This window comes from Trachypithecus francoisi, unplaced genomic scaffold, assembly GCF_009764315.1.
Source record: "Trachypithecus francoisi isolate TF-2019V2 unplaced genomic scaffold, Tfra_2.0 Lachesis_group4, whole genome shotgun sequence".
In the NCBI taxonomy this organism is placed as follows: domain Eukaryota; kingdom Metazoa; phylum Chordata; class Mammalia; order Primates; family Cercopithecidae; genus Trachypithecus; species Trachypithecus francoisi.
The window spans coordinates 71,204,943-71,228,024 of record NW_022681469.1 but is presented as its reverse complement, the minus strand read 5'-3'; the positions used below and the strand labels follow the sequence as shown (position 1 = coordinate 71,228,024).

Genomic DNA, 23,082 nt, shown 5'->3' with positions numbered 1-23,082 from the left:
AACTGAAGAATGACTTCTACATTCCAGATAGAATGTCCACACTATCTAGGTTTTAAGGTTGTCACATGAAGCCAGGAAATTTAAAACATGCTTCACATTTCAAAGAATTCCATGTATCTTTTAGAGCAGCATTCTTAAGAGAACTCATCAACTAGGGACTGCTTATCTGTTTGAATACAGAAAGATGTCCCATCCCCTAAGACTCTGATTCAGAAGGTCCTGAGTGGGATCTAAGAATGTGCATTCAACAAATAATTCTAAGTCATTCTAAGACATAGCTCTGATTAAGAATCAGAGCACAAACAACCAAACAAAAAGACAAAACAGTATTTTGATGAAAGAATAAGCAGATTTGGCATTTAGTCTCAGTTCTGGCACACACTAAACGTGTCTTCTTAGGGAAGTTCATATGATCTCTAAAGATAATTTTCTCTGCTATAAAATAAAAGTAATAATAGTATCTACTCTTTCTTGGTCATGGTATATAATAGTTATCTATTAGTATATCTCAATAAAAGAGATATATTAGGTATCTACTGGTGTGGAACAAGTTACTACAAAACCCAGTGTGTTTAAGTAACAAACACTTATTATCTTACAGTTTTCTTTGGTCAGGAATTCCAATGAATCTTGGCTAGGTGCCTTTGGCTCAGTCTTTCACAAGGAGGCAATTAAGGTATTAACCATGGCTGTGGTCTCATCTGGGGAGGCATCCACTTCTAAGTTCACTCACAAGGCTTAGGTCAAGCCTCAGGTTTATACTGGCTGTTGGCTAGAAACATCAGTTCCTTGATATGAGGGCCCCTCCTCAGAGCAACTCATAACATGGCAGCTGATTTCTCTCAGAGTGAGCCCATAAGAGAGGAAGAGAAAGTGAGCAAGAAGTAACAAACATTTTGTCACCTAGTCTCAGAAGTGATATCCCATCACTTTTGCCATAGTCTATCCATTACAAGCAAGTGACGAGGTCCAGCCCACACTCAAGGGGAGAGCATTACACAAGGGCATAAACACCAGGCGGTGGGCACACTAGGAGCCATCTTAGACGCTGCCCACCTCAAGAAATAACATACGTAATGTTCTGAGGAATAAGACTTATGTGGGGAAGCATTCTGCAAATGAAAATTTTACTCAAAGGCAGAATGTCAATTATGAAAACACGCTTTATGGATAACATTGAGGGAATCTGCTAAGAAGTGTCACCACCTCCTCACTTGCCTCAGATGTGTCACACTGTCCAAGTATTTCACCATCTTTTTCAGTCTGACACATCTGTGAACTTGTTAGTCAAAAAGGGATGAAAAAAGGGTGAGCAAATGAAGGACCTCATGACCCACCAAGTAACACTCTTGACAATTCACACTTTATATTTAGCATGGGAAGCAGTAATATAATGGCTATAAGGAGTATGGGAAAAACAAAAAATTCAGGAACTTGATAAAATTGTTTCCTGGAGTTTCTCCCTAGAAAGTTGTTTATCAGCTTGACTTGGTGATATGCTCTAATGAAAATTTACATGGTCAGTGTGGCAGCTTGAAAACACAGCCCTGACGTTCTTGACATTCTTATGTACAAATGGGATCTATGTCTCCTTCCCTTGACTTTGGGTGAGGGTTTGTGACTGCTATGACCAGGAGAAAGTTACTGCGTGACTTCCGAAGCTAAATTAAGAGAAACCACACAGTTTCCATCTGGTCCTCTTGGGCCACCCACTGTTGGAACTCAACCACCATGACATAAGGAAGTCCAAACCAGCCCACATGGCAAGAACCCTTGGAGAGTCCTAAGACTCTGAAGAAAGAAACAGGAATATTTGGCTAGTCCCAACTGCTCCAGCCCTGATTAGTCGAGATCCAGCTACCATGTGTCTGCAACCCAAGTCCAGAACTGCCCAGCCAAGCCCTTACTGAATTCCTGACCCTGAAACCATAAAAGAAAAATAAAAAATGATTATTGTTGATTTAAACTAGGGAATTTTGAGGTGGTTACATAAGAAAAAATAACCAGAACAACCAGGAAGTAGTCATATATGTTGACAATAAAGTCATGTATATTAAAAAGATAGTAATATTAAGCAGCAATACATTAAGTTAAATTTTTTTCAACACATTTAAGACAGACCTCAGAGGTAAGCCATAACCTCCAGAAAAGTCTTTGGTAAAAATTACTACAATGGGGAAATATTTATAGGTAGTAGAAACATATAAAAGCATTCTTATGTTAATAGGAAAGTAAACTATCACAAATCATAGAAATTGGAAAGACAACATTTCTATTTCCATAATAATGTCTCAGATAAAAAATAGATTAAAAATCTAGTCAGCAACTGTTTCCTCCTATCACATCAGTTGCAAATCATTTATTATTTCACCAGCATTATGAATATTATCCATTCCCTTAACATCTGCCTTCCATATGCACATCACTGTGCCAGCCATACCCCACTCCCTTTCATGTAGAGATCATGCAGATCATAAAATCTTCAAATTTCTTCTTTCTCCTCTAAAACATTTATTCAAATATCCCCCTCTGTCCTTCCCCTCCTTCTTTCCTTTCTTTCGGAAAAATGTTTCATCCACATTTCAAGGCACTGTCTCCTCCACCCATCCTCTCTTAACTGCTCCAATACCTTGATCCATCATGCCTTCTTAGATCTTTGGTGTCCTTTACCTTACAAATATACTGGTTTTCATTATTTTAAAAATACTTAGATTATAAAATATACGGAATATTGATTGAAAAGTATACTCAAGGTGACATCAATTCTCTTCATTAACCCAATTCTCAAAGTTGTCTACAGGTTCAGTGTTTTCCAATTCTTCACTACCCACTCACCCTTTAAATCCACTGTAACCTGGCTTCACCATATTCAGCACTCAAAAGTTACCAACCAGTGGCCTGTCTCAGCTTTCTGAGTATTTGATGCAGCTGGCATATAGTTCCTTCTTGAAATTCTACTTTTGACTTTCAAAAAAAGCACTCTCTGGGTCTCTTCATCCTCTGGACATTCTTCTTCCATTCTCCCCTCTGAACTATCATCTACTCTCCAAAACAGAAACATTTCCATTTTCTTCTATCTATACTAACTCTCATGGTGAACTGACTCAGAAAGTCCAAATTCCTAGCCCCAACATAATTCCTACTTGGAATATGTATTTAGTTGGACTTCAAACTCTGTGGTCACTCAATCTAATGCCTGAATTGTAACATATACAGAAATTTAATGTTCCACACAAAGCAAGCATTTTCCAAATAAGAAAATGTTTCATATAAAGGATGTCAAAGTAACAAAAGCATCAGAAATCACCTCAATAAGTGGGAGAATGATCCTTAATTTAACAAATTCAGGCATGAGAACTATCATTTAACACTATTATCATTAAACCCACCCAAGTTGCTACTCCCTCTGCCTCAAATGCTCTGATCCCTGTTATTTGTGAGTTTGGCACCCTTATAACCTTCAGTGAACAAGTATCACCTCTGAGAGAAAATTCCCCAGAATATGATGTATAAAGTGGTATCTCTCAGAAGAGCACTTAAGAAACACATTATATATTTATTTTCTCAATGTCTATCTTTCTTTACAGGAATATCAGTTCTATGAGAGCAGGAATGTTATTTTGTGTACTGCTGTCTCCTCAGAGCATGAAAAGATTATTTAGGCCAGAGTAAGCACATAATAAATATCTGTTGAATAAATGAATAACTTAGAAAATGAATGATTTAATGAAAGTGTTCTCATTTCCCATTTTATAGAAAGTTTGTGGTACTCTAATGCAAAAACGCTGAAGTGAAAAGAAGTTCTTTTACTACATGAGTTAATTCAATATCTGGGTCACAAACAGCTTGTCTTTTAATAGAATTTTCTTAGTTAGAAGTAATGTGATTAGCTATTCTATAGATGGATATTCCACTGTCTTAGCTTTCATGTAAGACAAATGACCTTACTGGAGTTTGCTACCAACATTTCTATTTGCTTAGAAGCATGGAACTTTCTTTATTAGAACATCCATCTAATGTCTCCATACATGAACCACTCTGTTTATTTTTCCAACATCTTCATTTTCACTGGATCTCTTCTGAACACTTTTCTTCCACATAGACTTTTTTTTTTTCTCATAGAGTATTGACCAGGGAGGACCTTAAGATGTTATTAGTCCAGGGTTTTTCAACCTTCCTTTCGCAGTGGGATCTATTTCACTGCAATATCTTAATAGAAGCAGAGCCAAGAGTGGACAAACTAGAACTATGCCTCCCTCTGAGGCTATACCCACCTTCACTCCAGCATCACTGAAACATCAAAGAGAACCACAGGTCTCCTCTGAAAAACCATGGAAAGTCTAACCTTTCTTAATAAACCCACATGAGTTTTCTGTATTGACTCTTACACTTTTGGGGCAGGAAATCTTTCTTTTCCTCTGGGATAAAAGCATTTACTGGGCACATACAATGTGCCACAAACTATATGAGCAGTGTGCAGAACACGTTGGGAACAAGCAAGGAAGGGCTCTGGCTTTATAACCCACCACCTCTATCCACTGAACAGACCTGAGCTTATGGATTATCTTGTTCCAGGGAGTGATTTTCTTTTTCCGTTCTTATCCTTTATTTCTCTTCTGGTCACCCCTCCCTTGATTTGTGTCACTGCACTGATTCTCCCCTGGTCTAACCCTCCAATCCCCCAAAACATGAACATCCCCTATAGGGTAGGCAGTAGTCCACAGCATTTCCTTCTGTCTTCTCATCATTCAAGAACTAATATGATGTGGGAGCCAACTTTGTCTCTTTTGGGTGAATGGCTCCTTGATTCCCATGCATCTTCCTGATTTTGCTGTCTGTGTACGAGTTATATACTGGACATGTCCATCTGAGGTCACCCGCTATCACACAAAGTCCAGCACCCTGAGCTCTCTTCTTCCTCTCCCTCCAGTGGTACTCCTTTTCAATGTTCCCACTATTTTCAATGACCTCGCTAATCACTTAGTTCCCCAGATTTGAAACTTTTAAGTTATCTTTGACCCTTTCCCCTTTCTCATCATTTATATCCGAGATGTGTAACAATAGTTTTGCAACATCTTTCTGACCTGATTTCCTGGAAGCTATTCAAATGTAGCTCAGCTGACCGTATTTTTGAAGCAAGTAGGGGCTATGTTTGTTGGTTCACCACCATAATCACAGTGACTGTCACATAAGATGCCTAATAATCTTGCTGAATAATCGAATAATTAAATGGTGCAAAAATATGCAATGCTTACTGTAGCATAAAAACTGCAAGCAAATTATCTAGTAATAGAGAAATGTTTGAGTTTCTCTATTATTTGGGCACATTTGTAAGGTATTATAGTATAATTAAAATAACATTTTCAAGTATATATTAATGACTTGGAAATGGCTCTCTGTTTCATGTTAAAGAGAAGCTAAAAACAAAACCATAAACTTATTATGAACTCAATTGTGAAAATCTAGAAAAGGGAATACAAAAATGTTTAATGTTGGTTATATTTCAGTGGTGATTTTTTCTCATACTTTTCTTTTACTTAAATACAGTTGATTCTCTGAAAAGATTTTTCACCACGTAAATGACTATGCCTATAGATGAGGCTTGAAGGAAACAACTACAAATTAAGAGGTACTTGTTCCAGGGTGGGAGGTAGAGTATTATAATCTATTGTACTTATTTGTTTTTCTGAAACTAATTTAAAAATTGTAGCTTAATATTTTCAATATTCTTCACCCCAACAGGTGTTGTTTAATTCTCTATTTCTGCCAGTATTTATATAGTTGAATTTATCATTTTATCACATTTTTCTTTTTTAGAGACGGGGTCTCACTCTGTCGCCCAGGCTGGAGTGCAGTGGCATAATCATAGCTCACTGCAGCCTTGAACTCCTGGGCTAAGTGATCCTCCCACCTCAACTTCTCGAGTAGCTGGGATCACAGGCACATACTACCACACTGTACTATATTATTTTTGTTAATATGCTCTTACATTACTCTCCTGTTATACTGTTTTACTACATTATGGATAAAATGAGATTTAAAAATACTAAACTATCAAAGTGCAGTCTTGAACATTCAACTCACCTTCCACCCACTCCTATACTACTGCCTGATGTCTCCTTTTCCCCTTCATTTTCATTTCAAATCTTATACTTTCTTTAATGCCTAACAAAAATTTTCTTAGTAATTTTTCTTTAAACACCCATAACTTACACCTAATACAGTAACATCAAGCATTTTTAAAAAATAAAAAATGGTTCGAGCTACAAGACAATATTGAAATCACTTAGTTTAACTTCCTCCTTTACAATGCAGAAACTACTGTCCAATTTGAAAAGGTGGCTTGCTGGGGCAGTGGGTGGGAGGGGGCAGAAAACAAAAACCTTGGATTAGAGCACAACATTTAACCCTTAGAGTTCAGTATTTTAACTAATAGAGAATCCACTGTTATTGCTGGGTCTCACATCTGCTGATCAATTGCTCAGCAATTATTCATGACTCCATTCCTAAAGTATGCCTTGCCCACCTGCCTTGATTTTTATGGTCATTACTCCAGGCTGACATCATGACACATAATTCTTTTATGTCTTCATTGTACCTAGTGCTGCAGAGTAACTGCTGAAGTAGTATGGCAGAAATGACCTAAAGCAAATCCAGTAATGGTAATGATGATACAAATCTGTGATAGCAATATTCCATCCTAACCATGTGGCTGTTACAATACATCCACCTGAATGGTAATAACCATCAAGGAGGTGGTATCAGCTTTCCCTTACATCCTATAAGTCTTTCCTAACCAATCATGAAGCTGTAGGATTATGGTTCCAGTTCTAAAGATCCTGGAATCAGAGCCATGTGGAGGAAACAAGGACAGGAACTGAATCTGTAAACTGTATCTCCACAGTCAGTTTAATGCAAAGTGCAGTGGCTTAAGGAATAATCCGACTCAAAAGCCAGACTGAGTACTATAGTAGCGTTCAAAGTTGCAAGTGGATCATTACACACACACACGCACTCACTCAAATTCTGAATGGCATATATTGATGAAGAGGAATATTTTAACAATCGCACCAATCAAATAATGTACAATAGCTTAAAAACCAGTGGATGAAATTTCATTGTAAGCCAGGAGACCCAGGAGACGAGTAAAGGTGTGATTTGCCAGGGTTATCAACATTCAAAGACAGAGAGAAAAAGAACAGATCTGAGAAACAGAATCATGCCAGCTCCTTTGTCGTGACTGTTACACAATGGGCCATGAGCCACAGAGACCCAGAAGCATCTGCCAAAGGTTTCAGACAGCTGTGCAAGCATTCCCTGACATTTGTTCAGCTGTTTTGAAGTGAGAGAGACACATATTCCCAGGATTGCACCAAGTACCCTTCTTTTTCAACTCAGAATAATATGTTTAGAATACAAAATTTTTATTAGTTGTGATTTTGTCACTCTGAATATATATTCACCTGGATGAATGCATTTGCTGCGTATTCTACAACTAATGGAGGTGAATAGAATACACCGTGCCATATTAAAAACCGGATAATGCTAAAGAAGTGAAAATAAATACTCTTTCCACTTAACAGCAGAGTTACTGCTTGGAGAATTAGGTGCCTATTTACCTGCCAATTCAAAATGTCTTGAATATAATTTATCAAAATTCCATCATCTTCCTTCCTTTCTTGCATATCACAATGTCAAGGAAAATGATTTAATGGTGAAATTTCAGATTGTAGCATATCCCAGCTCACCTTATATATATGAACATGGTTATTATGTTCCAGAAATGAATTCATTGAACTTGTTAAAATTGTGAACTGCTCCCTTCAACCAAAGGAAGAAAAAAAGAGAATAGGGAAAAAAGAACCTTAGAAAGAAAAACATAAAGACTTTTACTAACCGATCTGTATTTCCTTTCACATATTTTATAAAGACTCAGTGTGTGGGAGCTAATTATATTAGCTGTCTTGGGTAACACGCTATTAATTTTGTGCTTCAAAGTTATTAACCATCTTTCTATGTACAGTTCACAGGCAAATGAATGAACTTAATCCTCGTATTAAAACACAAAACAAACCAAATAATCCCATGTTTCATGACTTTTCAAAGTTGATTATCTCCTTGGCAATGCTTTACCAGAGGCCAGATATCCAATTGCCACTTTAGAAAAGAGTCTCTCGCAGTTTATATTAGAGGCCTGTTAAAGTGGATTTAATCACTATTTAATAGTCATTCCTCCCAAGATTAGACATAAAAGGTCACAGAGGAAAATTATTTATTTTTTCTCAGTGATTTAACCATACTGGGTTTATAAAATTTCCTCCTCCAAGGATCACACCAGTCTTGAGAGAGTCTACTTGTGTGATAATATAGCTAATACTTGCAAATTTAAACAATTCAGTAGAGAAAATAAAATATTTAAAATGATAACATTTAATGTCAAAAGAATTCTTTAGATTTCTCTTTATCTGGCTTCGTCTAATTCTTCAGGGCAAAACAGAGCATCATTTAATTTTACAGCAGTAATTTTACACAGACAATGATCTTCATTTCCTAATTATCAAAGGACATTTTATTGTAAGAGGCATTAGATGTGTAAAATAACTACAGTAAATGAAAGCATTATTGCCATAAATCATGATGCTTATCTGCATTTGTGGGTCTCTGTGCTCCAACAAGAGCAAAGGTAGTTTAGTGTATCAATAATCCCATGGGAAATTTAAAATGATTTATATCTCTGACTTATTAAAAGCCTAGGCATAGCTCAAAGGTCTCCGAATACCCATAAAATTAGGAAACTAATGCCATAATATTAAGAAATAATAGCAAAAATTTCACACAGGAAGTAATCCAATAAGACATTACCCAATGGAAATTACTTCTGTTAAACAAAGATTTCAAATGAAAGCTTTGTCTAAGCTATGTCAATAAATTATGCTTTTATGAAACTCACTTTTTTGTTCTGTTGCTGTATATCTCACTTATATAACAATTTATTTTCCTTTATAATTCAACCTAAAGTAATATATAAGTGGAGCTATGTCTTTCAGTACAATTCCCTTTTTAAAGTTTTCTGCTTTCAAATACAGTATAGTAATAATTCTACCAGAAATCAGTAATTTGACAAGTTACATAATTATTGTTCAACAGCTATCAGAGAGTGAAAAGTGGAGTCTAAAGTTTAGAAAATTATCAGCATAAAATTTAGTGATACTACTATTATTATTATACATGAGCTTTATGTAAATAAAAATGCTAAATATTTGGAGATATGTTTTTGCATAAAAATGTATATAAACTACAGCCCATTAAAGTTCCTTCTAGGCCATTTTTGTCAATACAAAATATATGAAAAAGTTTATATTTTTAAGAAAATTATTGGGCTGGTTAAGTAAATAATGTCTCATCCATACAACACTCCCCAGTCATTAAGAATGATGATAGGTTTCTGAATTTATTTTTCATTGAAAGGTGCTAATTACAAATTGTTTAGTGAAAATAGCTGGTTCCAAAAGCATAAACAAAATATAATTCAATCTTTTCAAGTATGTGTAGAAAAACTCTATAGAAGGTATATGTCCAAATACTAGACATGGTTATCTCTGGATAGTAGGACAAAGGGTGATTTTTCAGCTTTTATTCATTTTGACACTGTAGGAATTTTCCATTATAAAGATACACTATTTTTATAATCAAGTTAACATTTGCTGGGAATTTATAGATATCATACAGACGGTTTCTGAAAGAACAAAACCAACAGGACAACACCGTGAGGACGGTTTCTATGTTAGGGACTTTGTTGATTGTCCATTTGTTGTTAGTGCACAGCGACCCACAGGGATGTAGGCTGCTGCATAGAGGAATCAGATGTGCTTTAATTTCCTAGTTTCCAGTCTTCTTTTCTTACCATTTTATTGCTGACATTAAGGTGAACATAATAGTGATGGAACCTCAGTTTGTATCACTACGTTCTACTGCAGATTTTATTCTTAATATGATAGCTATATTTTAATGCTGCACTTAATTTGTCTAACTCTGATTTCACGTTTTAAATTACAGGTTTATATGAATATTAGCTAATGTGGAAACTCTACTGAATAAAAGTGTTTGGTATAAAATGATGTAATAAAAATAACAATGATTTATATATATGTAAAGTATTTACTATGTGCCAAGCAGAGTCCTAAAAGAACTTATATATTAGTCAATTATTCTTCAAAGCCACCTATGAAGAAGGTGCTATTATTATCCCTCATTTCACCCATGAGAAAACTAAAGCTCAGAGAACTAATAAGCCCCTTGCTGAAAGTCCCATGGGTAAAAAATGACAGAGAAGGGTGATAAGTCCAGATAGTCTGGCTCCAGAACACTTACTTTTTGCAGATTTTCAAAAGTTTAAATAAGCTTTTAATTTTAGAATAGTTTTAAATTTACAGAAAAGTTACAAAACATAATACAGAGAGCTCATGTATACCCCTCGCCCAGTTTCCCTCTCTAGTGAAAATCTTACATAATGTGGTACATTTGTCACAGCTAAGAAACTCACATTGGTACACTGATATTAACTGAACAACATACTTAATAATGTTTTTCCTTTCAAGTATTTCATCCAGGAGACCACATTACATTGAGTTGTCATGTCTCCCCTAGCCTCCTGTGATTTATGACAGTTTCTCAAACTTTCCTTGTTTTTGATGACTTTGACAGTTTTGAAGACTACTAGTCACGTATTTTGTAGAATGTCTGTCAGTTTTGGCTCGTGTGATGTATTTTTTACGATTTAACTGGGGCTATGGTTTGGGGAGGAAGACCACAGAGGTGAGGTGCCATTATCAACACATCATATCAAGGGTACACCCCACTAACATGACTTATCTTTGATGATGACAGCCTTGGAAAACCTGACTGAAGTACTGTTTAACTGGTGTCTCTATTGTAAAGTCACCGTCTTCCCACTGTCCGTGCTCTGCTTTATGGAAGAAAGTAATCAAAGCTCACAGTCAAGGTGAGTTAAGCTCCACCTACATGAAGGGGAGGGAGTATCTATATTAATTATTTGGAATTCTTCTATCAGAGCCTTCATTTTTAACCCATTACTTTCTCTATATTGCCTCTCCCGCCCTGTTCCTTCTTACCACTTTGACTTGTTATTCATGTACAGTAGTATAAACACATAATTCTTAACTGATTTCCTGCTTTTTCAAAGGTCCAAAATATGTTAGAACCAAATGTGACAATAAATTTGTTTTAAATTATTTTCCACAGACTGCTGTAAAATTTGTCATTAAGTGACTAATTAGAAACCATTTTTTCTCAGAAATACTCTGTAAAGGACTTACCAGAAATATTCGTTCAAGTTGATCCTGAATGTCTTTCATTCCTGGAAAAGCAGCAACTCCTTGGATCATTTCAACAAAGATGCAACCTACTCCCCTAAAGAGAGAAGAAAGAATCATTACAAAACTTCAAAACATTCAGCTTAGGAAAACTAAATCTGGAATTAGAATATCCACTCCTACAGAAGAGAAGCAGTGGGTAAACAGTTTTCTTTTTCCTTCTAACTTTTTAGATTCAGAGGTACACGTGCAGGTTTGTTACATGGGTATACTGTGTGATTCTGAGGTCTGAGGTATGAATGATCCCATCACCCAGGTACTGAGCATACATAATACCCAACAGTTTGTCAACCCTTGTCTCCCTTCCTTCCTCCTCCTTCTAGTAGTCTCTAGTTTCTATTGTTGTCATTTTTATGCTATGAGTACCTGATGTTTAGCTCCCACTTATGAATGATAACATGCAGTATTTGGTTTCCTGTTCCTGTGTTAATTCACTTAGCATAATGCCCTCCAGCTGCATCCATGTTGCTGCAAACAACACTATTTCATTCTTTTTCATGGCTGCATGGTATTCCATGGTATGTATGTATCACATTTTCTTTCTTCAGTCCATTGTTGATGGGCACCTAAGTTGAGTCCATGTCACTGCTATTGTGAATAGTGCTGTGGTGAATACGTGAGTGCATGTATCTTTTTTTTTTTTTTTTTAGAATGATTTGTTTTCTTTCAGATATATACCTAGTTATGAGATTGCTGGGTTGTATGATAGTTCTGTTTTAAGTTCTTTGAGAAATCTCCAAATTGCTTTCCATGGTGGCTGAACTAATTTATTACACATTCTCATCAACAGTGTATGAGCATTCCCTTTTCTCTGTAGCCTTGCCAGCATCTGTTGTTTTTTGACTTTTTAATAATAACCATTCTGACTGGTGTGAGATAGTATCTTACTGTGGTTTTGATTTGCATTTCTCTGATGATTAGTGATGTGGAGCATTTTTTAGTATGTGTGTTGGCTGCTTGTATGTCTTCTTTTGAGAATGCCTGTTCATGTCTTTTGCCCATTTTTAATGGAGTTACTTGATAAACAGTATTTTTAATGAGCACCATGAGCTATCTAGGTGACGTACACCTAGATCCCATAACCCACCCACTTCTCCTGCCCCCATCTACTGCCCTGAAAGAACTCTAAATAGATGCAACTATACTGGGCTCAGAAAAGAGTGCAAACCAATAAAATAGTGCATTCTAGTGCTATTACTTACAGAATACAGTTAAGTCCTTAGCTTGATATATGAGTCCTCACAGTCATGTTCAAACATCCTTTTCCAACTATATTTCACAAACTCATAAAGTATTGTAGTCTCTAGACATTCAGTGGTTCTCAATCCTCTTTGCATTAGAATCATCTGGAGAAGGTTAAGAAACTGCATATCTCTGACCACAAACCCCAGAGATCCTGTTTCAATTTATCTAGGTTGGAGCCCAGGCATCCACATGGGCTGCTCAGATGATTCAGGGCAGCTACAGTGAGAATCGCTGAGCCAGACTGATGTACCTGAGTGCCAAGCATAAACCTATACCATTTTACTCAAATTGCTTCACTACCTAGAGTACCCTCCTTCTTTGCCTATTTGCTCTTGATAGCGAATTCCAACTCAACCACTATAATCCTGTTTAAATGCATCTCCTCTGTGACGCCTTTCATGGATCTTTCAGCAGACAGAATTGCTCCCCTTATGAGCTTATGGATTAAGCCCTTACTCAATATATCAGCCATCTACTATGCTCGACATTCTTTTACAGCTTGACCTGCCAATCTCACAGTTCCCACCTAGCAAGTTAGTCCAGTAAATCAAAAGGCCTTGCCTCCCAGACCACTGCATCTTGCACCTAGCCCAACAGGAATAACCAATCCATAGTATGGACAGGGAGCCACTTAGATACTTCTACCCCTCTGGAGAATAGGGCAGTATGGTAAGAAACTAGCATATGTAGATGGCTAAGTCACATTAGTGTCAGGGAAGTAGCATGAATGGCTACACATTCCTGCAGATGAAGTCCTCTGAACTGACTTAGTTCTTGACTTCTGCAGGCTTAGATGTTCAGATGATCCAGTTTTGTTTTGTTTTCTTTTGTTTTTTAGAACTCTCTACCTCCTGGAAATTCTCCAGATTTTTACATTGGCTGTATTTGAATGGGTTTATGTTTCCTGCAAGTATTCCAATAAAACCATGAACATATTGGGATACTTCTTCCACTGCTGCACCCCCATACTCAATTTGGGGTAAGCAAACCCTTGAGTCTTTATTTCAGAAACCTAGGGGTTAAGATCAAGTGACCTACTTCTCTAAAGCTACTCTAGTTGTTATCACAGTTGTATATAAACAGTGTTTTGAATTAAAGAAATGATGTATTTGCAGAAATTGCTTCCCTATTGTACCACATGATTCTTATTCAAAGTAAATACCAATAATATACAGTGTTAAGATGACTAAAAACAAACAAATGCCATTTTACATCATAGGATGTAATTTTATTTAAGTAGTAAATAATTTCAAACCAGTGTTCTAGGTAGATGGGTTTTTACACAAGATGTTTTCATTTTAGATTTGAAAGACAACATAGGTATCAAGAGAATTATTTTATTAGGATATTAAAACACAATGATGTGCTTATAAATATTAGGGCTTCAGATGTCTGGTTAAGTCTACTTAAATTTTCAGTATGGTGGCTTTCCAAATTTTTCTGTCAGGAATTCTTTTCTAAGACTATTTTCTTCTTATTTAAGTTTACACAATAAAATACCTTGGATCTTAAATAGCTACCTGTATCTTCCTTTTTTACACTCGGCGTATCCTCTCTGCTCTCTACTTTTTGGCCTTCATTTTTCCCACCATAAGCTGCAGCTCGGAGTGTGAAGAGCCTTAGCAGAAGCCATAGCCACCCCCATTATGTACACAGCTAGGCTGGCTAGGAAAGTAACTATTACATTGCCAGAACTACTTATAGAATTTATTTTAGCACTACTTGTGTTTAGTCTATATCATCTCCATAATATGTTACTTAGAACGATTAAAAGACAAATCTATGCTGCAATTCTATTCAGCTGGAATGGAATGATGTAGCATTTTTATAGGCTCTTATCTGCTTAGCTGGCTAAGACTTGGATTTTCATTTCTAGTGGATGTTTCCTATGACATCATCTTTTTCAAAGATGCTTGAGGATGTACTAAAGAAGCTGAGGGAATTACAGTTAAAGGACTCACAAAAAGAGATAAATTGTAAAAGAAAATAAAAAAGTACATGTATAAAACATATCAACATATGAATATAACAGAATTCCTTATTACTGGACTGCCATATTGCCATACAGCAATAAGAGCTCTTCAATTTAATATGAAGGAACTAGTGTCTGCTTTCCCCCCACCTCTTTCTACCCTCCATTAGCCCCACGCTCCCTCTCTCGATGGATTAAATTGACTGCACTGAATGGTTTACTGAGAAAAAAAAATTCATCCACTTAAGCACTATAATTTATGATACATAATCTTATATCAGGAAATGTCTCCTTTGTTCCTTCTTTCGAGAATTTGAATAATTATGTAATTATCACCCACTCAGTCTAAATTTTTCAAGAATAAGAACTGGTCACAAAAGCTTACAATCAAAGGTGTCACAGGATGCAGTATGCTCAAACTCTTATTTTAGGATTAGTTACCCAGTAAGGTAATACATAAACACCCACCGAGGCTCACACATTCTTCAATTTTTTTGAACTAAACATTTCCCAATTTAATTTATGTCTCAGGTATATGAAAGATTTTTTTCATCACAATTCAAAACAAAATTTTAAGCAGAATTGACAATTTGTTGTCTGTACAACCAGAGACAAAGACAATCTTTTAGGATTGAAACTTACATAATCTGGGAGTTTTTGTTATTAAAAAGATTATAAAACTATAACTAAAAATTGGCCATAGAAGTGCATTTACAATGAGCAAATCAGTCAGAAGAAATCATAAAATTTTAAAAGGTAACAAATGCAACAAAGAATCTGATATTCAGGAAAACAATGTAAAATTAACTATCTCACATTTATCCGTATCTGATAAATCTCTCTAATACATTTCTTTCTACACTTTTGGCTGTATAATCTTCGATTAATTCTTCTTATGACAATTCTATAGTAACATTTTCTGTAACGAGAATGTAGAGATAACTTAGACTTTCCTCCAGCATGATGATGAACATTGGTTTGGGGGTATGTCTAATAGTTCAGAATTTTTTTTTCTCAGCTTCACTTCTCATTGTTGGTGAGGTCAGTAAACTTTTAGGACTGTTGTTAATTTTGGGAAAACCTCCATAAAGTTTCTGTTTAGCAGATCTGTATGGTATAAACACAGTAATTCGAACGTATTCCAGTTTACACAGTTCCTTCAGCATGAGAGGACATGCTTAGCTCAGAGTGTAGGGTTAGCAAGGATGCTTAATGCCTGAAAGGGCTAGACAAGTGCAAGCTGGTTGGATTATGGAGTGATGGCACTGGGAATGGAAATATTCCAGGTTGAGAAAACAGGGTCTAATAAACTGAAGAATCTTTAGAGAGCTAACTGATGTTGTTATGGCTCTATGTGGACAAGAGAAGAAAAGTCTAAAAAGAGAGCAGAAGTCCATATTCCATTCTAAGAATTTTCTACATTTTTAAATGCTTGAAAAATATCAAAAGAAGAATATTTGGTGACATACGAACATTACCTGAAATTCTAATTTCAATATCTATAAATAAGCTTTAATGAAAAACAACCACACTCATTCATTTAGGTACCGTGTATGGCTGCTTTTTCATCGAAATGACAAAGGTAAGTAGTTGCTACAGAAACCACATGCCCTGCAAAATCTAAATGTTTACCATCAGGCCCTTTACAAAGTTTGTGAAATCTTGACCTACGTTATGCTCCACTTGCAAAAAAACACAGTAATAGAAGAAGTCATCCTAATCAGTTATGGAAAAACAAATAAAGAAAGTATAATATATCATGATTATTTGTAAATAATTAATAGAAATAATCTCTTGAATATGATCTGTTTTTTCACTACTCTCTTTAGCAGTTTTCCTGTAATAAAATATGCCTTAGAAGTTTCCTGCATTTTGTCAAAAATTAGTAGGTATTTTAAACTTGAAGATAGATATTTTAATCTCTAAAGTGTTTTGAACTGAGAAATAAATTGGGAGAAAATATGTGTAGTGATTTTTTTAAATAAGGCCATCTAACTTTTTCCCAAAATAGAGAATTTGGTGAGCTGATATGCATCATGGGAGGGAGAAGAAGGACAGTTTATTTTACTAACTTTAAAAAAGTTTCTATTTTATATTTAGAAGATAGGGAAGCACTATATCATGCTTGGAAGTACTACCTTTTATTTTATAAACATTAGAAAATTTTACCTGTTAACTTTAATTTTATAAACATAAGGGGTTTCCAAAATTATGCCGGGTTCTATCCTGATTTCAGAGGATTTTCTTTCCATCTGTTTTCTTTCTACTCATACCCTACATGTGTGCCCCTATATTGACAAAAGGAGAGGAATCCAATTTTTAAAATTATCCCCTGAACTTTTTTCTTCCTTAAAATCAACAGTAGAGGCTGGAGGCAGTGAAGCCTCCACATGCTGTGCGCGACTGACTTTTATCTCCAAATTTACATCACGTCTGTATCCACATTAGATTTTCTCTGCTTCAGCCATGCTGTTCCACTGTCCTCTCATAAAACTTGCCACACTCCTTCCCATCCCAGGATCTCTGCACAGATTGTTGTTCCCTTTGCCTTCGCTGTACCTGATTAATTGCTTTTTGCCATTCAGGGGTCAGTGCAAATAGCTCCACTTAGAAATGTCTTTCCCAGCGACCACCTGTAAGGCAGTTCCTCCTTACAGCCCCAGCCCCAGTGTCTCACCCTGCTTTTCTTAGTTTGTCCCCTTCATAACACTTAAAAATGTTCAATTGCGTTTGGCTTTTGGGCGTGTGTCTCCTCTAGATGGAACATCTACAAGATCAGGGACAAGGTTGTGGACATCACCTTATTCCTAGGACATAGCAGAGTGTCAGGCACATAATAAGGGCTCAAAAATATTTGCTGAATGAATCGAAAGCAATGCAACCCTCGTTCCCCTGGCTATTCTGTGCGAGCTGAGCTTAGTGACTTGTTTCCAAAGAATATAGTAAGGAAGTAGGAGTGGAGAGTGGGTGTGGACGGCAAATTTACAAGGGAGAAAACTGGCAAACACTATCTCAGCCATGTGACAAAGGTTAACATCACAAGTGATATGTCATGATTTCCCATAAGACTGATGTTTATGGACTTTTTAAAAGAATAAACATAGAAATTGATCTCCTGGTCTGAAAACTTGAAACATATTTGTCTTATCTGAATTTGTTTCTCAGGAAACCCACACTCAGAACTCCAACAGTATTACGGAACTGAAACTCCTCTTCCTTATTCCTGCCTAATTCCTGTTTTCCCGCATGTATTTCTTCTCCACTATATAAACTCCCAATTTTAGTCAGCTGGGGAGATGGATTTGAGACTTTTCTCGTGTCTCTTCAGCTGTAGCACCCAAATAAAGGCTTTTTCCCTGGCAAAACTCGTTGTCTCAGTCATTGGCTTTCTGTGCAGCAGGCAAATGGGACCTAGGCTGAACCCCTGGTGTTTTGATAACAGTGCCAAGAACACTCACAGGAAAATGACAAGCTCTTCAATCAATGCTGCTGGGAAAATTGGATATTCTTATCCAGAAGAACAAAACTAGACTTCCACGCCTCACAGTATACAAAATCACCTCAAAATGATTAAAGACTTAAACATAAGGCCCCAAACTATGAAACCACTAGAAGAAAACATATGGGAAACACTTCAGGACATTGATCTGGGAAAAGATTTTATGAATAAGACATCAAAAGCACAGGCAACAAAAGCAAAAATAAACAAATGGGATTATATCAAACCAAAAGCTTCTACACTTAAAGCTTCTGTACAGACAGGAGATAAGTCTCAAATCCTTCTCCCCAACTGACTTAAACTGAGTTTTTATATAGTGGGGTAGGAATGTAGCTACGTGCAGGAAAACAGAGTGAAACAATCAACAGAGTGAAAGAACAACCCACAAAATGAGAGTAAATATTTGCAAACTACTTATATGACAGGGGATTAATATCTAGAATATATAAGGAACTCAAACATCTCAACATTGAAAAAACAATCAATCTTATTTAAAAATGGGCCAATGAGGCCGGGGGCCATGGTCGATGCCTGTAATCCCAGCAGTTTGGAAGCTGAGGTGGGAGAATCACTTGAAACTAGGGAGTTCCAGACCAATCTAGCTAACATAGCAAGACTGTCTCCACAAAAAAATTTAAAAAAAAATTTGCCAGGCATGGTGGGACTGCACCTGTAGTCTCAGTGACTCGAGAGGCTGAGGTGGGAGGATTGCTGGAACCCAGGAGATTGAAGCTGCAGTGAGCTATGATTGCACTACTGCACTCCACCCTGAGTGACAAAGAAGGACCCTGTCTCTTTAAAAGAAAAAAAAAGGGGGGGGGGGGACAAATGATCTGAACGGACATTTTCCAAAAGAAGACACACAAATGGCCAAGAAACATGAAAAGGTGCTCAACATCACTAATCATCAGGGAAATTCTCATCAAAATCATGATAAAGACATTTCACTCCAATTATGAAGGCCATTATGAAAAAGATAAAAAAATAACAAATGCTGATAAGGATGTGGAGAAAAGGGAACTCTTATATACTGTTGGTGGGAATGTTCTATGGAGAACTGTATGGAGGTTTCTCAAAAAACTACAAATAGAACTACCATATGAGCTAGCCATCCCACTACTGGGAATTTATCCAAAGGAAAGAAAATCAGTATATTGAAGAGACATTTGCACCCCCATGTTTACTGCAGAACTATTCACAATAGCCAAGATAGGAAATGAAGCTAGGTATTCAACAACAGATGAATGTATGAAGAAAATGTGGTCTACAAGCACAATGAATACTATTCAGTCATAAAAAAGAATGAAATCTTGTCATTTGTGACAACATAGATAGAAATGGAGGACATTATGTTAAGTGAAATAAGCCAGGAACAGAAAGTTAAACACCGCATGTTCTCACTCATATATGGAAGCTAAAAAAAGTCAATGTCGTAGAAGTAAAAAGTAGAACAGAAGATACTAGAGGCTGGTAAGGGTAGGGAAGGAAAGTATAGGGAGAGATTTATTAAAAGATACAAAATTACGGCCAGAAGGAAGGAATAAGTTCCAGTGTCTTACACCATTGCAGGATGACTATAGTTAAGAAAATAAGACTATATTATATGTAACATATACTATATATATTATTAAGACTATAACAATAATACTATATTATATAGTTTCAAATGGCTAGGATATTGAATGTTTCCAACACAAAGAAATGATAAATGTTTTATATGAGTTTATATGTGGGATGGGCTAATTACCCTGATCTTATCACTATATATTATATGTATCAAAACATCACTATGTACCCAATATGTAAATTATTGTCAATTTAAAAAAATTAAATTAAAAATTTCATATGATAGTATTTGAAAATGTATATATACATATACTCTATGGCAAAGGAATTCAAGGTGAAAAGATTTATTTAAAATACTATATTTGGGGAAATGGTGGGGTGGAGTGTGTAATACACAGAAAAAAATGGAATTCATAGGGAAGGAGTAAGAACTGTCCTCCATTAGAACAGGGAAAGACAAGTTCAGGGTTACTTCTGTGGGAAGGCCTCCTGGATCTCTCAGACTGTTAGGTCCCCTAACTCTGTGCTCTCCATGATACTTTCTACAACTGCAATTTATTTATTTACTTGTAAATGTATTAGCCACCATCACCTTTCTCAGAACAAAGATTTGGTCTTTTACTTATAAAAATATAATCCAAATGATTGATAGGGGTTTTGGAGATATGGCAACATTATCAGACCTGAATGAAATAGGGTTAGGTCAAAAAGGCACCAGCTAATATGCCTTGTCATGTATGTATCTGTTCATCATAGTCCTGTTGGGATTTTATGGTGTAGGATAACTTTATATCTTTCAACTAAAATATGGATTAATTACATCCATCAGCATGCATAATAAAAAAATCTGCATTTGATCCATGATATTTTCAGTGGACTATACTCAGTCAATTTTCTCAAAAAGATATTGTTAACTAGATGGTAATTAACTCAATAAATAATTATATCACATGAGGAAGCAGAATAAGACCTAAAGGTTATTATTTCTCTAGTTGACATTAATCTAATTTTGGTTAGATTAAGATATCAAAAAAATAAAACATTGTTCTCCTTCTTCCCTAATTCTCAAGGCAAATGTTTGGCTCAATCTCAGCAGATAATGCAGAAAGACTCTAATATTTTAAAATACAGTACAATGAAAATGTCAGAAAACATTGCCTAGATTTTAGTTTTTATTTCATCCATGTGTTAGGAAAGGCTTGGGATTCCTTAGGACCGACAGCTTTAAGCAGAGTGACAGTTTCAGTTCTAGAGGGATCATGACACAGCACTGCCTGTGCACTGCCACATGTGCAGCAGGAACAATGACTCATCAAACTTAGACTATTACGGTGGGGGGAGATCTGCCCCTTCTTATACATAATTTCCTAATTGAAAGTGGTAAGAGGCCTCTTCTCAAGTTTAGAAAATTATTTAAAGCCATTCAGAGCCATCTAAATTGTCAAAACCTTTGGAAAGAAGGCTGTGAAAAAAAGGGAGTGTCAAGCTGTTTCTGATTCTGACAGGAGGCAAGCAGATGAACAGAACCACAACTCACTACAGGTTAGTTCTCTTGCCTTTCTGCCTTTTGACATCATGCTGGCATCAGAAATTTCCTCGAATCCTATGTATCCTTCCAAAAAAAGTACTTGAAGCAGTGCTTCTCATCCTTTAATGTGTATACTAACCACGTGGGGATCTTCTTAGAATTCAGATTCTAATTACTGGGTATGGGTTGAGGCCTGAGATCCTGCATTTCTAACAAGCTTCCAAGCCATGCTGATGCTGCTGTTCTCAAAATCAGGTACCAACGGGCAAGAATGTAAAGGAATTTGGGTAATTCTGCTTTGAATGGAGTTTTATAACTCAGATCAATCCTCTGAACATATATTCAAGCTCCAGCCAAAGGAACAACAAAGAAAGAGGAGATCACTGAAATGAGTTAGATTAAATGCAAAACATAATCTAAATTTAACACACAGGGATGCAATACAAGCTCAGAATGCTTCCACATTAATTAACCTAATAGGTAATTTTATTTAGCCATGGTTCACTGAAATAAACCATTATGCAATTAAAGCTAGAACTATTTGATGCACCAAAGTAGCCATTTATTTATCTTACTCTTCTCTGAAGGAACGTATATATTTGTAAAATAGACCAAAGAGCTTTCTTCCCTAGGAGATCAGCTTCAAAAAGATGCAAACTAAAAAGTGACTTTTTTTCTATATTCTGAAAGAAAATTTATTACATATAACAGACTTAATCTTTTCATTTTGGCATTTGCAGTATTTGAAAAGTGAAAGATTAAAAAATTACATTCTGCATGCCCTTGGTGACTACTGAAGGAACCGAATTGATTAAATTGCCACTCATCATTTACTGCGGTTAGTGCTTCATTAGGCACAGATAGGCACAATATATCTTAGTCAAATACTTCTATGGAGTATTTTGCTCTCAAGGAATGAAAATATAACCCTAGATTGTGGGTAAAAGCCCATCTTAGAAAACATTTGATTCAAAACAATAAACTTTTAATATAATGAGAAACTGTAACATTTATTTTTCAACTATGAAACAAAATTATATCTCTAAGAAGTTCTACTTACAAATTAAGCATATCAGAATAAAAACAAAAGTAAAAAATAAAGTACAGGAAGCTAATATAGTTCAGTAGACTCAAGGCCCAGGATGGCCTGCTGCTGACTTGGAGGGAGGCACCAGGCAAGTGATTAGAATCCTCTTACTAGGATCTACATCAGCAATAAAACTAACCATCTTTTAGTTGGGAAGACTGAGTTGGGAAGACTGAGAAGCCCAACCATCTCAAAGTACCAACCAGCATAAATATTCCTTATGTTCCAATGATAATTTTTGCTCATACACTTTAAGTACTATGTACATTTATTATTATTTTTTTCTAATGAAATGGCAAAGTTATATTTTTGCTGTCTGGTCCAGTTACCAGATCCAGGAATCATCTGAAATCTTTTGCCTTTTTTTTTTTTTTTTTTACTATGTATATACAGTCATCAAGTTGTCTACATCCTAAGTATTCCTAAATATTTCTACAATCTGATCTCCAACTGCTTTCTCTCTTCCTCCTTACAGTCCTTTTTGAATGCTTCTGAAATCCTGTCCTCCATCTCTATCCACAAAACACCAGATATTTCATCTGTTCATCTTTGTCCATGGCATGATCTACATGTCCTTCAAACCTAGCTTTGTCAGCTTGGAAAGATGGCTTTGAGAAGTCAGGCAGAGTAATTACCACTGGGTGAAGCCTCCCCTGACCCCCTTAATCATTCACCAAGGATAAATTTATCACCTTCACCTCTGAGCTGCCACTGTCTTAACCATATACCTGTGCTAAGGCTCATCACACTGTCTTTCCCTGTAATCTTGAAGGCATGAATAGATCTTTCCCA

The 23,082-nt window shown here is 36.0% G+C and overlaps 1 protein-coding gene across 4 annotated transcripts in view; it reads right to left on the bottom strand.

Moving 5' to 3' along the window:
• CDK14 (cyclin dependent kinase 14) overlaps positions 1–23,082 on the bottom strand; it is a 604,612-nt gene that overhangs the window by 211,437 nt on the left and 370,093 nt on the right. For all 4 annotated transcript variants that reach the window (XM_033194405.1, XM_033194407.1, XM_033194409.1 and 1 more), the window contains one exon: positions 11,337–11,430. In XM_033194405.1, coding sequence (XP_033050296.1) covers positions 11,337–11,430 — 94 coding nt within the window. The remainder of the gene's footprint in view (positions 1–11,336; positions 11,431–23,082) is intronic.